Source organism: Aquarana catesbeiana, linkage group LG08, assembly GCF_042186555.1.
Source record: "Aquarana catesbeiana isolate 2022-GZ linkage group LG08, ASM4218655v1, whole genome shotgun sequence".
Classification (NCBI taxonomy): domain Eukaryota; kingdom Metazoa; phylum Chordata; class Amphibia; order Anura; family Ranidae; genus Aquarana; species Aquarana catesbeiana.
In genome coordinates, this window is record NC_133331.1 from 47,902,339 (window position 1) to 47,918,758 (window position 16,420).

General features: G+C 40.7%; 1 protein-coding gene across 2 annotated transcripts in view; it reads right to left on the bottom strand.

Annotated features, from left to right (window-relative positions):
- The window catches only part of LOC141105735 (pancreatic lipase-related protein 2-like), an 81,172-nt gene that overhangs the window by 29,509 nt on the left and 35,243 nt on the right, over nt 1-16,420 (bottom strand). Inside the window, exons 4-6 of one of the 2 annotated variants that reach the window (XM_073595802.1) lie at nt 11,639-11,764; nt 1,582-1,707; nt 1,205-1,313 (exon numbers count right to left, since the gene is read on the bottom strand). In XM_073595802.1, coding sequence (XP_073451903.1) covers nt 1,205-1,313; nt 1,582-1,707; nt 11,639-11,764 — 361 coding nt within the window. Of the gene's footprint in view, nt 1-1,204; nt 1,314-1,566; nt 1,708-11,638; nt 11,765-16,420 lie in introns of both variants that reach the window. The other variant, XM_073595801.1, reaches the window with a different exon arrangement.

The window sequence follows — 16,420 nt, forward strand, 5'->3', positions numbered from 1 at the left end:
AAAAAAAAGCTAAATCAGTGTATATTATTTAGTCTGTAGGAAAGTTATAGAGCCTACAAACTATGATATATATTAGAAAATTGATCAATCCTGATGTACTGATGGCCTATCTCATTTCTTGAGGCCCTGAACTGCCAGGACAGTACAATTATCCCCAAATGACCCCTTTGTGGAAAGTAGACAGTCCAAGGTATTTAGTAAGAGACATGGCGAGTTCTTTAAAGTTGTAATTTTTTGTCACAATTTTTTGGAATATGGACAAATTAAAAAAAAAAAGTTCTTTACAATTTTTTTTTTACATACTGTCACCAGTGCAGTACAGCGTCCAGTACGTCGCCTAGTCTGTAGTTGCCACCAGCCCGCAGTAAATGTACTGTGGACAGGTGGCAAGTGATTTATAAAACTAGCAGCATTTGGCCACTAGATGGCACTAAATATCAAAGGAATTTCTTATGATACTTAGTGCCATCTAGTGCCCAAATGCTGTATTTTCCATTTTAACGTGGAAGTGCACTATAATAAGGCTTACCATTACAGTAGGTACAGTGAATATCTCCTAAATTTGCACTATTTAGGAGATCTTCACACGGGATGCAGTCTGTGAATTCACCGGTGCGTGTACTCTGAAGGGATGGCATACCTGTGCAATACTTTCAGCGCTCCATGCCGGGGATCCCGCGCACGTGCACAGGAATGATGTCTTTGCGGCCCAGGCCATTCATACAGCCGGCCGGAGCCCATGAACCTTGGAAGGAAGACCGGGGGAAGATGGAAGTGCCGGGGAGCCGTGACAGTGCTGTGCTGGAAGGCTCCGTGTGTAGGTGAGTCTGTCATAATGTGCTAGTATGCGGTGCAAGAAAAAAAAAAAAAAGCCTGCAGGGGGCCCAGATATTTTTTTTTTTTTTTTGGAGCCGGTCTACTACTGCTTTAAAACAATTGAAAACATTCATTCAGCAAAGGAAATAGCCCAAAAGCATACATTTTTTTGCCTCATTGGCAAAAAATTAAAATATAATACACTTTCACTGGGGAATTGCTATGCAAATTGTTTTTACAGATACATTTCATAAAGTAACAGTGCACAATTAAAAATGTCTGCTTCAGTGAAATTAGTAATTTTGCAGCAAAATCTATTTAACTGAAATCACTTCAATCATCCCCGTTCAATGACAGTCCCTTTTATCTGAAAACGGATATATGGTACCGGTTATTCTACCAATCCCACGACATCGCTTCCCGGCTTCTCCAGCTACGTGAGCACCCAAGCTGTGCCCAATGAGGTGAACTTTAGATGGTGGGTATTCCAGCTCCTCCTGGAGACATAAAATCACATATAAAAATGTACAAGTGATACGGTCAATGAGATGTAATTCAGCACTTAGGGGCTTATATATAAAGATTGGAAAAACAAGCTTAAAAGTTACAATGTTAAAAAAAAAAAAAAAAAAAAAAATCACACCACCTCAAGGAAAGATCCATATAAAGTTAGATGTGGCTTATTGCACCAGGTTTTGACTTTTTTTTTTTTTTTTTACAGTTTACATGTTCAGCATTTTTGTTATACACCTTCAATCTCGTCACCAGATAGGAGATTTCAGCTCCCACCACTTGGACGTTGCTGCTCGCCTGAGCGTACATCTGCAAATTAGCCGAACCATTACGCCAATCCACTCCGACACAATTCACATCTTCTGCTCGGAGGATCTCCTGTGGGAAAAATATGGATTCTGCAGGTGAAAATTTATTTATTACAGGTACTTGTATAGCGCTGTCAATTTACACAGCGCTTTACACATGTATTGTACATTTAAATCAGTCCCTGCCCTCAAGAAGCTTACAATCCAAGGTCCCTAACTTACATGCATTCATACTAAGGCCAATGTAGACAGGAGCCAATTAACCTACCTGCATGTCTTTGAAGTGTTAGAGGAAACCAACACAGGCACGGGGAGAACATGCAAACTGCAGGCAGGTGGTGTCGTGGTTGGGATTCAAACCAACAACTCCAGTGCTGCTAAGTGGAAGTGCTAACCACTTAGCCACTGTTAAACCTATTCTATTTCTCCATAGCAGTGGTATCCAAACTATGGCCCGAGGGCCAGATGCGGCCCTTTGCTTGCCTCAATCCAGCCTTTGGGGCACTATTCCTCCCACTGACACCATCAATGGGGCACTATTCCTACTGGTAAGACCAATGAAGGAGCACTATTCCTCCCACTGACACCTTCAAAGTCGCACTATTCCTCCCATTGATACCAACCATGGGACACTATTCCTCCTGCTAAAACCAACAACAATGGGGCACTATTCCTCCTGTTAAAACCAACGATGGGGCAATGTCTACTCCCACTGATCCCGGACATTTTCTACTCACACTGGCCACAGACCAGCCCCTCTAAAGCCTGAAGGAAAGTAAACTGACCCTTTGTTTAAAAAGTTTGGAGACCCCTGCTCTATAGAATTGGTAAAAGTCTAACAATGCCACCATCAAAATGTGAGGACGCATGGGAACACATTTTAGGGAGATATATATATAATAAATCTTCGGGTGGGTTACTTCTACTGTTTCTATGATGATTTGTGTGGAGATCAATGTCAGGGTGGCCTCCCAAACTTCCACCAATATTCAATAGGAAAAAACAAAGGGACACATTCTCCAATACAAAAATCGTATATATTGTATCAGTTGCTCTCAAAGCACAAAAAGGTTAAAAATAGCAGCTACTGTACAGTTGTGAGCATCTCATGCTCTGCCTCAGGCTTCGTGCGAAAATCCATTACTAACCACACACTTTTATATTCAACACTACAGGATGTAGCTTCACAGGTGTATCACATTCAATCAATTACCGCTAATTAGTGACAAGCAATTTAACCTGCTAACCTAGCTCAAACAGCCTCTAGAAAAAACATCCTTAATGCATAAATATCATACATCTAACAATTAAATAATCCAAAATAGAGGTCAAATTCGGTTATTGTATCAATTAACAAATAAATCGGCATATAAAGGATCAAAAAAGGAACAAACAAATAGAAAAAAATGCATAAATGCACACACAAAAATAATCACAAAAATGTCCTATACTTGAATAAGGCTGTTGAGTCAGCCAAAGTCCTGTTCAGGGTGTATTCCACCTTTCCTGTCCTGTATATATCCATTAAACCTATAAGAAACATGAAATACATCTCACATAAGTCTATAAAAACAAATATAGGTCATAATCTCTGTTCATTCCTTCAGGGTGCAATGATCTCAATTTATTTATCCATCAAACCTCTCTTTGTTTTAGTTTGAGTATCCTATCACCCCCTCTCCGATCTCTAGGTACCTCCTCTAAAATCATGAATTGCAAATCTGAATCTCTATGACCCTGCTCTAGAAAATGCCTGGAAGCAGGCAAACCTGGCTGCTTATGTCTAATGGTACTGCGATGCTGGGCAGTCCTATCTTTAATCTTCTGTGTGGTTTCACCAACGTATATCAAATAACACAGACATATTAGAATATAAATAACATATGAGGATTGACAAGTATGAAAACCTTTTACAGTAATTTTTTCACCACTGACTGAATGGGCATAATGATCACCCTTCATCAATAGATTACATTGGATACAATTCAAGCAAGGAAAACAGCCATTTCTCTTTTTACCCAAAAAGGTCATTTTAGATTGATATTCCCTCGGTCGATATTCAGACCTTACTAGTGAATCTCTAATTGTCCTGTTCCTCCTGTATGCTTTCATGGGTACATGCTGAAATTCTTCTATCTAAGGGTAAGTGTGTCTGAGTAATGGCCAATTTTTTTCTAATTATTTTAAAAATATCCTCACTATAACTCTTGTTGACAAGTATGCCACGTGGTTTACAAAAAGGGGTAAAAGTACATTAACGGGTACCATCATCCCGAATATGAATATGAACAAGGAGTGGGGTTGAAAGAGAAGGCAGAGCAAGGACCTCTCCAATAGGGTCCTGCCTCTTTCACAAAAATAAAGGGACTATTACGGTACCAAAAGAAAAGAACTTTGTATAAAAAATATATAAATTTATTTCAAAATTGGTGATAAAAAGTCCTACAAGGGACATATATTGTACATAGTCATGATTACACATACACAAACAATGATAATTATTTACAGCATTGTTGACACTAAATTGGTATAGCTAATGCCCACACAGATACATGGACAGAGGTTCTATAGTGTGATACTTGCAGACGTAACCTCTACGGTTTCGCGGTCACAGCAGCTTCTTCAGGAGGCGTCTGATAGCATGTGGTCTATGAAGATGAGAAACAATACAGTATCAACATGACAAGCAAAGTACATACGTAGTTGTCACAGAGTACATGAGTAAAATTGGAGAACATAACTAGGATTTGACATTTGAAATTGCACTCACCAAACTATAACCCTGCAGGTTCTCTGGAGCGATGTTGTGAGACGCCCTCAAAGAGGCGTTCCCCCGGGGGCGGGCCAGGGAGGCAGATTGGGGTAATACTATTATAAAAAATTCAATGGGGTGAGGTTATTAAAAATTAAAATGGTGTGTTCTATTTAAAGAATCACCCGGACGTGTCAAGGTTGGAGCGGAGAAGAATAGAAAAAAAGGAGGGGAAAAAAGGGGGAAAGGAAAGAGGGGCGAAAAAGGAAGGGAGTTGGGGTGGGGTCGAGGGGATTAGAACAGAATGGGGGGTGAGGAGGGGGGGAAAAAAAGGACGGAAAGAGAGAGGGAGGGGGAGGGGGGGGGAGGGGAGGGGACTTTTTAGGGACTTTTCCCCTCCCCTCCCCCTCCCTCTCTCTTTCCGTCCTTTTTTTCCCCCCCTCCTCACCCCCCATTCTGTTCTAATCCCCTCGACCCCACCCCAACTCCCTTCCTTTTTCGCCCCTCTTTCCTTTCCCCCTCTTTTCCCCCCCTCCCCCCCTTTTTTTCTATTCTTCTCCGCTCCAACCTTGACACGTCCGGGTGATTCTTTAAATAGAACACACCATTTTAATTTTTAATAACCTCACCCCATTGAATTTTTTATAATAGTATTACCCCAATCTGCCTCCCTGGCCCGCCCCCGGGGGAACGCCTCTTTGAGGGCGTCTCACAACATCGCTCCAGAGAACCTGCAGGGTTATAGTTTGGTGAGTGCAATTTCAAATGTCAAATCCTAGTTATGTTCTCCAATTTTACTCATGTACTCTGTGACAACTACGTATGTACTTTGCTTGTCATGTTGATACTGTATTGTTTCTCATCTTCATAGACCACATGCTATCAGACGCCTCCTGAAGAAGCGGCTGTGACCGGGAAACCGTAGAGGTTACGTCTGCAAGTATCACACTATAGAACCTCTGTCCATGTATCTGTGTGGGCATTAGCTATACCAATTTAGTGTCAACAATGCTGTAAATAATTATCATTGTTTGTGTATGTGTAATCATGACTATGTACAATATATGTCCCTTGTAGGACTTTTTATCACCAATTTTGAAATAAATTTATATATTTTTTATACAAAGTTCTTTTCTTTTGATACCGTAATAGTCCCTTTATTTTTGTGAAAGAGGCAGGACCCTATTGGAGAGGTCCTTGCTCTGCCTTCTCTTTCAACCTCACTATAACTCTGAAATTGGAAAATGAAGGGTAATCTCCTCACTCCACATTTACGTTTGTCTGTGGTGACCCTCATCTCATCCTGTAAAAGTTTGTTACGTTCTTGTGCAATAATATTTGCAGGGTATCCCAGCTCTCTAAACTTATAGCACATGTCATCCAATCTAGTCTCTCTCACTATCATGTCACTGACAATACGTCTTACCCTACACAGTTGGCTTCTTACAATCGATCTAAAGATATGTGGTGGATGGAAGCTGTCAAAAGACAGTAAATTGATTTTGAGCAGTGGGCTTTGTATATTAATCAGATTCTATCCGAATTATGTAGATCCTAGTGTCTAAGAAAGGAACAGACCTACGCCCCACATTCATTTTAAACTTGATTTCAGGGCAACACTCGTTTTTTATCAAATGTTTCAAGGGACTCAATGTTGCCCCGCCATATGACAAAAATATCATCAATGAAGCACCACCAGGTGGCGCAATACCTCTTAAACAATTCATGAGGAAAAATATACTGATGTTCAAAATCATTCATAAAGGCGTAAGCATATGGCGGGGCAACATTAGAGCCCATCGCAACTCCTTTAAGCTGCATGAAGAACTGATCCTTGAATAAGAAATAATTGTTAGATAGAATGATCTGAAACAGTTTCTCAAACAATAATATTTGGGACTCAGAGAATTTCTCACTCTCCTTAATCAATTTCATAGCTGCACCGATCACCGTGTCAGGGCTGGGCTCAGCCCTTCCTTCTCTGAGCTGGCCGCTCAGCTGTCGGCTAATTGCCAGCTCCCATCTCTCTCCACAGTTACCCAGCTGTTGTTGATTCTGCTCGTCTGTCCTGCCTACTTAAAGTCGTCCAGCTCACTTGATCTCTGCCTTCGCCTTTGTCAAAATCACAGAGACTTTCTCCTGCGTTCCTGTTGAAGACTTGCTCGGCTGACGTTCCTTCTGGCTGATGATCCTGCTTGCTGTACTACTGCGTTTATCTCTGGCTCTCTGACATTTGCTTGGCTGACTACCCGATCCGGTTACTGAACTCAGGCTTGTTTTGACTACGCTTACTCTGTTTACCTTATTATTATTATTAAACAAGTGTGATTTAACTATACGTCTGTCTCGATCTGATTCATAGTTCCTGAAACACCGCTAAGTGCGGGATCGATGTATACATGCTTACAACATCCTAGGTGACCAGTAATTAATCGCCTTGACACTGGGAAAATTTCTTTAGCTTGTGCAAAAAGTCACTAGCGCCTCGAATGTATGATTTAGTATACCTCATCAGAGGGGACAGAATTTTGCCCAAGAGTTTTGCTGAGGGGACAAAAATGGAGTCTCTCCCTGAAACAATAGGACGTCCAGGAGGAGTTTGACTGTCCTTATGAAATTTGGGTAAAGTGTATAAGACAGGAATCCTAGTCTGAGTGGGCAACAAAAATTCAAAAAGGTCCCCGACGATAACTCCTTCTTTGAGTGCAGGTTTCAAAATGCATTCAAGTTGTTTCTTGATGGCCTAAGTGGGGTCACCACTAACTTTTTTATATACCAATTGGTCATTTAGCTGGTTATTGATCTCTTGCTCATACAACTGGGGATCCATAATGACCACCACTTCCCCTTTGTCAGCAGGTTTTACTATCACATCATCACATATACTAAGATCCCGCAGAGCTGTCCTTTCTTTATGCAATAAGTTATTGGGTAAATGATCACGATAATCAATGCGGGACGCCAAATCTTTAACTTTACGGGTTACCTCTTTGACAAAAGTCTCTACTGTAGCAGAGTAGTAGGTGGTATAGATTTAGATTTCACTTGTAAGCCTAACGTCTTACAATCCAATGAATCACCAGCTGTAGTCCCAAAAATAGTTTGTGAATGAAATGGACTTTCCATCTAATATTGCGGAACAGTCTGTAAAGATCTGGATCTAATTGGAATGTGTTTAAATGACTTTTAGGACAAAATGAAAGACCACGATTAAGGCTTTCGAGGTAGGTTAGCAAGTTAAACTGCTTCTCACTAATTAGCGGTAATTGATTGAATGTGATATATCTGTGAAGGTACATCCTATAGTGTTGAATATAAAAGTGTATGGTTAGTAATGGATTGTCGCACGAAGCCTGAGGAAGAGCATGAGATGCTCGCAACTGTACAGTAGCTGCTATTTGTAACCTTTTTATGCCTTGAGAGCAACTGATACAATATACGATTTTTGCATTGGAGAATGTGTCCCTTAGTTTTTTCCTATTGAATATTAGTGGAAGTTTGGGAGGCCACCCTGACATTGATCTCCACGCAAATCATCATAGAAACAGTAGAAGTAACCCACATGAAGATTATATATATATATATATATATATATATATATATATATATATATATATATAAACAAGTAATTGATTAACAGTTATTGTTTTTTGACTGCTCAAAACACACCATTTTTTATTCTCTTAACCACTTGCTGACAGCCGCATGTACATATACGTCGACACAATGGCACAGACAGGCAAATGGGCGTACAGGTACGTCCTTTTAAATTTGCCACCATGTCATCGCGTGCGCGCCGCCGGGAGCTCCGTAGTGTGATCGCGGGTCCCGCGGACTTGATGTCCGCGGGGATACCCGCAATTGTTTCACAGAGAGGAAGAATGGGGAATACCTGAAGTAAACAAGCATTTCCCCGTTCTGCCTAGTGACACTGACCACAGCTCCCTGTAATCGGGAGCGGTGATCAGTGTCGTGTCACACATAGCCCAGCCCCCCCCCCCACAGTTAGAATCACTCCCTAGGACACACTTAACCCCTTCACTGGCCCCTAGTGGTTAACCCCTTCACTGCCAGTCACATTTACACAATAATCAATGCATTTTTAATCGCACTGATCGCTGTATAAATGTGAATGGTCCCAAAATAGCGCCAAAAGTGTCCGATCTGTCCGCCATAATGTTGCAGTCACGATAAAAATCGATGAACGCCGCCATTACTAGTAAAAAATAAAATATTAATAAAAATGCCATAAAACTATCCCCTATTTTGTAGACACTATAACTTTTGCGCAAACCAATCAATAAACGCTTATTGCGATTTTTTTTTACAAAAATATGAAGAATATGTATCGGCCTAAAAAAAATGTTTTTTTATATATTTTTGGGGGATATTTATTATAGCAAAAAGTAAAAAATATTGCTTTTTTTTCAAAATTGTCGCTCTTTTTTTGTTTATAGCGCAAAAAATAAAAATCGCAGAGGTGATCAAATACCACCAAAAGAAAGCTCTATTTGTGGGGAAAAAAAGACATCAATTTTGTTTGGGAGCCAGGTCGCACGACCGCGCATTTGTCAGTTAAATCGACGCAGTGCCGAATCGCAAAAAGTGCTCTGGTCTTTGGCCAGCCAAATAATCCGGGGCTTAAGTGGTTAATGGGAAGCTCGGGTCTCAGGTAACATTTCCCATTATTATAATATGGTCTGTGTAAAATTTTCTAACTCCCGACACTTTTAGAAATGTAAGGCTTTAAAATAGCAAATTATTAATTTTATCAGCAATCTACCAATTATTCCTATGAAAACTAAAAACCTTGCTAGACCCTGCCAGCCAGTCGCCGTGCACATTCGCCACACTACAATTAAGGATTTTTGTTTTCTACATGTTAGCCCCGAAGAAGAAAGAGGCTTTTCTTTGAAACGCATTGGCTGTATTTGATTTTCTGAATCAATGCTTGGACCTTGAAAAAGGGGACATACCCCGAAAGCTTGTCCTGAAAAATTGTATGTTAGTGCAAAATAAATATAAAAAAGTATCACGGACAGTTCTCAATTTTCTTTGTCTTCATCAAATTAATATTTTGAATATGAATCACCAAACAGCATTGGCTTTATATCTCTATACCCAAGTTCAGATTACCTGTTGAATGGTTTATTCACCCTGACCAAGGAGGCAGCAGCCTAAAATCACAATCAGACATACACTTCCATACAAGTTAACCTTTTTACGGGCTTGTTTACATGGATGACTATCAATGCTGCCCCTCTAAAAAGCGTTCCACAGGGGATTGCTTTTCAGAGAACATTTGACAGGTAGTGAGGAGGCCATGGGATTGATTTACTAAAGGCAAAAAGACTGTGCACTTAGGAAAGTGCAGTTGCACACGGCAAGAGCAGTTACTCCAGAGTTTAGTAAATGAGCAGAAGCTCTGCTGACTTTCATCATCCAATCATGTGCAAGCAAAAATGCTGTTTTTTTTAAAATTTCCTTGCATGTGATTGGGTATTCTTTTCCAAAGTGAAGCTTTACCTCATTTACAAAGCTCTTGAGCAACTGCACTTGCAGAGTGTAATTGCACTTTCCAAGGTGCACAGTCTATTAGCCTTTAGTAAATCAATCTCCATGTGTTGTGTCGTTTATGTATATTTGGATATGTATTTTTTTATTTTTTATATCATTAAAATATGCAATATTTTATGCAAAAACTCTTGGTTTGGCTGCAATATAAAAAAATACACAATTCTTTTAACCCCTTCCCGCCAAGCGTACGCAGATATGCGGCCTCGGCTTTCAGGGGTTAGGCATCATCCCGGTACCATTTTTTAGAGCAAGCGATCGGCTTTCCAGGGATAACAACCGATGCAGCTAAAAGCCGCTCGATTGATATCCCGGAGAAGCAGGAGGGGACATCCCCCCTCCCGCCGCTCTGACTGGGCCTCCCGTCCCACCGGGAGACCCGATCCACGATCCGCCACTTCCGGCGGCTGGAGACAGACTGGCACGAAGCCGGAAACAGCTTCGTTCCAGTCTCCTGAATGTAAACATGGAAGCGACGTCACAACATCACTTCCTGTTTACTCGGGTGCCAAATGGCGCCGGATTTAAAAAATATACAGTATTCAGAATCGCAATCGCCGCTTTCGGCGATCTGAACACTTTGAAGTGCAAAGGAGGGGTTTGGGGTGTTTTAGACCCCCGATACCTCCATAAAGAGTACCTGTCACCACCTATTACTGTCACAAGGGATGTTTACATTCCTTTTGACAGCAATAAAAGTGATCCATTTTTTTTTTAAACACAATTTAATGATATAAAAATAAAATAAAATAAGAAAGAAAGCAAAGAAGGCAAAGAAAACGCATATGGAAGTCACGCCCGCATATGTAAATGGTGTTCAAATCACACATGGGAGGTATCGCCGCAATCGTCAGAGTGAGAGCAATAATTCTAGCACTAGACCTCCTCTGTAACTCTAAACTGGTAGCCGTACATTTTTTTTAAAGCATCACCTATGGAGATTTTTAGGTACCGTAGTTTGTCGCCATTCCACGAGTGTGTGCAATTATAAAGCATGACATGTTTGGTATCTATTTACTTAGCGTAACATCATCTTTCACATTATACAAAAAAATTGGGCTAACTTTACTGTTTCGTTTTTTTTAAGTTCATGAAAGTGTCTCTTTTCCCAAAAAGTTGCGTTTAAAACACCGTTGCACAAAAACTGTTTGACATAAAATATTGCAACAATCGCCATTTTATTCTCTAGATATATATATAATGTTTGGGTGTTCTAAGTAATTTTCTAGCAAAAAATACGGATTTTAACTTGTAAACACCAAATGTCAGCAATATGCTTAGGCGTGAAATGGTTAACCTGCCTGTGAAGTAGTACACCTTCGCAATGTACATAATGTACTGCAGCACTGACATTTGCTGGTATGTATATTTTTTTTCGGGGGGCCCCCCCTGCTGACACTTTGTATCACCACAATGAATTTTCTTTTTATATATTTTCAGCATTTAAAATTAACTAGTGAATTGATTTAGGGGAATTATGAAAAAAAATTGGTATCAAATGTCACTTCCTTTTAAGGAAATATTTCATTTTCACTGAAAAGAGGTATATAGGGGCAGAAGGAGGGACAGAGAGATCGGATGGGATGAAAGGCACAGCCAGGAGCCGTTGGGCAATGCTGTCTTGTATCTCTCTGTCCATCAACATTGAAGATTCAGGAGTTACCCAGAAACTCACCAGGATCATTTGAGACACCCAATTATCCTCCGCTTTGTCGGTCATACCATGCACTATGAAGATCGTCTTCCGTCCTGCTCTGAAGACAGAATTCTTAATGCTCATGATATCCCTAGAGCTGATCTCCTGGAGGAAAATAATGAAACACACATTCAGATTGGATCTTCTCTTCTTTGCTGTGCCAAATGTCTTCAAAAATATATCAAATCATCATTTAAATGTAAATGATAATTTCAAGATAAATTAGATGTAAAATGTATCTGGATGATATTTAGTTTGCTCTGTGGGGTTATTTACTAAAACTGGAGAGTGCAACATCTGGTGCAGCTCTGCATATAAACCAATCAGCTTCCAGGTTTTATTGTCAAAGCTTAAACGAGAAGTACAGCCAAAGCTCGTTTGGCTGTACTTTTCCTGTGGATCACCCGTTTTCAGCAGACAGCGGGCTGAAGCCTGCTGTCAGCTGATGTCACAGAGCCGGTCCAGGCTGGGGCAAGATTACGACAGTTTGGTTGGGATCCGTTAAGTGCTAAGAGGCATGGACCGGCACCTGGCTCAGCCTCTCAGTGAGCTGCTGAGAGCCCATCCCTGGGGAGGGGGGTAAAGCAGAGAGCTGGTGACTGACAGTTGAATTCAAACATTTTTTTAATTAAAAATAACAAACATGTTATACTTACCTGCTCTGTGCAGTGGTTTTGCACAGAGCAGCCCCAATCCTCCTCTTCTCTGGTCCCCCACCAGCACTTCTGTCCATTCCCTCCTGTCAAGTGCCCCCAGAGCAAGCAGCATGTAATGGGGGCACCCGAGCAGGCTCGCTCCCGAGCAGCTGCTCTATGTGTCTGTTTAGACACGGAGCCGTGGCTCGGCCCACTCTCTCTCCTCATTGGCTTACTGGCTGCGATTGACAGCAGCAGGCGCCAATGGCTCCCACTACTCTCTCAGCCAATGAGGAGGAAGCATAACCAGAGAGCTGATGATCTTGTGCACATCGCTGGATCCAGAGAGAGTTCAGGTAAGTATTAGGGGGTGCTGGGGGGCTGCTTCACACAGAAGGTTTTTTACCTTCATGCATGGAATGCATGAAGGCAAAAAACCTTCAGCCTTTAGAACCACTTTAACTGAACAAGCTGAAGTTAGAAGTTGATTGGCTATCATACACAGCTGCACCAGATTTTGCACTCCAGTTTTAGTAAATCAACCCCTCAGTGTCTTAAACAATTGTCATGTTCTTAGGCAAGTGTCTAAATGTTAAGTTTGTTTATTACTAAACAAGTTAATGTTTGATGTCTCGTGGGTAATGCAGTGTGTTGTGCCTCCTCCTGCATTTGTCACTTCCTGTCTTTAGGAGAGTGATAAATATAGGAGGATGGGCCTTGTGGTCCTGTTGGGAAGTCTGGACAATACATGTGAAGATGTATTTACTGTCTAACACTGGAGTGCCTCTTAGCAGGACCTGGCATGGATCAGAGGACTGGAAATTCTCTGCACAACCTTTTTGGGACACCGCTGTGCCAGTCAGGTTGGAGTACCATAGCACAAGGCTTGGGGATATTATCTAATGTTCTGTATTGAGGATGTTGCCCTGTGCATTGCATTCATTAAGAAACACATCTAAAATGTTACTTACAGTGATATAAAAAGTCTATAAGCCCCTGTTAAAATGTCAGGTTTTTGTGATGTAAAAAAAAATGAGACAAAGATAAATCATTTCAGAACTTTTTCCACCTTTAATGTGACCTATAAACTGTACAACTCAATTGAACAACAAACTGAAATCTTTTATGTGGAGGGAAGTAAAAACAAAAAAATAAAATAATCTGGTTGTATAAGTGTGCACACCCTTACACTAATAGTTTGTTGAAACACCTTTTGATTTTATTACAGTACTCGGTCTTTTTGGTTATGAGTCTATCAGCATGGCACATCTTGACTTGGCAACTTTTGCCCACTCTTCTTTGCAAAAACACTCCAAATCTGTCAGATTGCGAGGGCATCTCCTGTGCACAGCCCTCTTCAGATCACCCCACAGATTTTCAATGGGATTCAGGTCTGGGCATTCCAAAACTTAAATCTTCTTCTGGTGAAGCCATTCCTTTGTTGATTTGGATGTATGCTTTGGGCTGTTGTCATGCTGAAAGATGAAGTTCCTCTTCATGTTCAGCTTTCTAGCAGAAGACCTGAAGGTTTTGTGCCACTATTGACCTGTATTTGGAACTGTTCATAATTCCTTCTACCTTGACCAAGGCCCCTGTTCCAGATGAAGAAATACAGCCCCCAAAGCATGATGCTGCCACCACCATGCTTCACAGTGGGTATGGTGTTCTTCTGGTGATGTGCAGTATTGTTTTTGCGCCAAACATATCCTTTGAAATTATGGCCAAAAAGTTCAACCTTGGTTTTATCAGACCAGAACACATTTTCCCACATGCTTTTGGGAGACTTCAGATGTTTTTTCCACATTTTGGCCAGGCTTGGATGTTTTTCTTCCTAAGAAAAGGGTTCCGTCTTGCCACTCTACCCCATAGCCCAGACATATGAAGAATACGGGAGATTGTTGTCATATGTACCACACAGCCAGTACTCGCCAGATATTCCTGCAGCTCCTTTAATGTTGCTGTAGGCCTCTTGGCAGCTTCTTCTCGTCTTTTCATCAATTTTGGAGGAACGTCCAGTTCTTGGTCATGTCACTGTTGTGCCATATTTTCTCCACTTGATGATGACTGTCCTCACTGTGTTCCATGGTATATTTAATGCCTTGGAAACTCTTTTGTTCCCTTCTCCTGACTGATACCATTTAACAATGAGATCCCTCTGATGCTTTGGAAGCTATCTGCGGACCATGGCTTTTGCTGTAGGATGCGACTAAGAAAATGTCAGGAAAGACCTACAGGAACAGCTGAACTTGATTTGGGGTTAATCAGAGGCACTTTAAATGATGGCAGGTGTGTACTGACTCCTATTTAACATGAGTTTGAATGTGATTGCTTAATTCTGAACACAGCTACATCCCCAGTTAATAGAGGGTGTGCACTTATGCAACCACATTATTTTAGTTTTTATTTTTTATTTCCCCCCTAAAAGATTTCAGTTTGTTTTTCAATTGAGTTTATAGGTCACATTAAAGGTGGAAAAAGTTCTGAAATTATTTATATTTGTCTCATTTTTTTTTACATCACAGAGACCTGACATTTGAACAAGGGTGTGTAGACTTTTTATATCCATTTTATTTATTTATCTACACTCCTCGCTGGTGCCATTTAGGCACTTGCCTACAGCTCACCTTCACCTCCAACTTAACTCTTCACCTCCAACTTAACTCTCTCAATCAACATTGACTAATTTTATTCGTTATGCCTCTAAAATTAGTAAATAGAAAGGGAAGTATATCATATTTACTTGTTTTATTTCTTTTTTATTTTTTTTACATTTCTTCAGTTACTCCCTGATTTCCAGACCCAGGCCAATGATGCTATGCATCCCAAGAGTCTTCCGGAAGGGGAGGAGGGGTTTTCTGGGCTAAGTACAACCTCCTGCCTGCACGCCTGAGCTAATTTTAGATTGATTCCAGGAAGTAAAGGCTACAGTAATCATCTGCCCTTACTCAAGATGGTCACGGCTAGAAATGCTAGGGGGGTGTTTTTCAAAGTAATTTCTCAGCAAAATAAAGCATGGAGACATGAATGGTTGAGTGCGTTTGCGTTGAATATTAAAAATGAATGAAGTAGTGTTTTTGGTTTGGTGGAGCTCAGATGCATTCTAGTTCCGATTTAAGCTTGGTACATCCTTGCACCATGATAGACCCAAAAATACAAGGTACAAAGGTACAGAATATGAATTTGATCACAACATATATATATATATATATATATATATATATATATATATTAGGATTATATAACGGCATTTTAGCAACAGTGCATATTTATATGAAGATATACAGCAATGCAGCAAGAACTGAATCAAACAATACCAACAAGTTGACAGAACGTGGAAAACGTTAAATAATGCAACAGTTCCTAAATATAATAAACTGGCTCTGGTACACTTAGCTATTCCCCTGTGTGTGGATGTTTCTGACCTTTCTGGATGACAGGGCTCCAATCTGGATGCACCAATATGGTCCATATAAATGTGACATTGCTAACAACATGCTAGTGTGCTAACAAAGGTTTTGTTAAGTGGAAGAATTACGGTTTTGTCTCGTGAAGAAATACCATTTTAACCTTTTGCCTACTGGGCACTTTTACCCCCTTCCTGCCCAGGCCAATTTGCAGCTTTCAGCGCTGTCACACTTTGAATTACAATTGCGTGGTCATGCTACAATGTACCCATATGACATTTTTCTCACACACATAGAGCTTTCTTTTGGTGATAATTATTTACCACTGGGTTTTTTTTATTTTTTGCTAAACAAACGAAAAAAGACCAAAAATTAAGAAAGACAAAAAAAAAACATTTTTCATAGTTTATTATAAACTTTTGCAAACAGGTACATTTTCTCCTTCACTGAGGTGCGCTGATAAGGCTGCACTGATGAGCGGCACTGATGAGGCTGCACTGATGAGGCTGCACTGATAGGTGATACTGATGAGGAGGCACTGATTGGCAGCACTGGTGGGCACTGATTGGCAGCACTGGTGGACACTGTTGGGACTGCACTGATAATCAGGACACTGATAATTAGTGCTCTGATTATCATTGTAGATCTCCCTTTAACACAAGCCGGTCATCGGCTCTCTTCTCCTCTCCTTATGCTGTCAGCGCGAGGAAAGAAAAAACGAT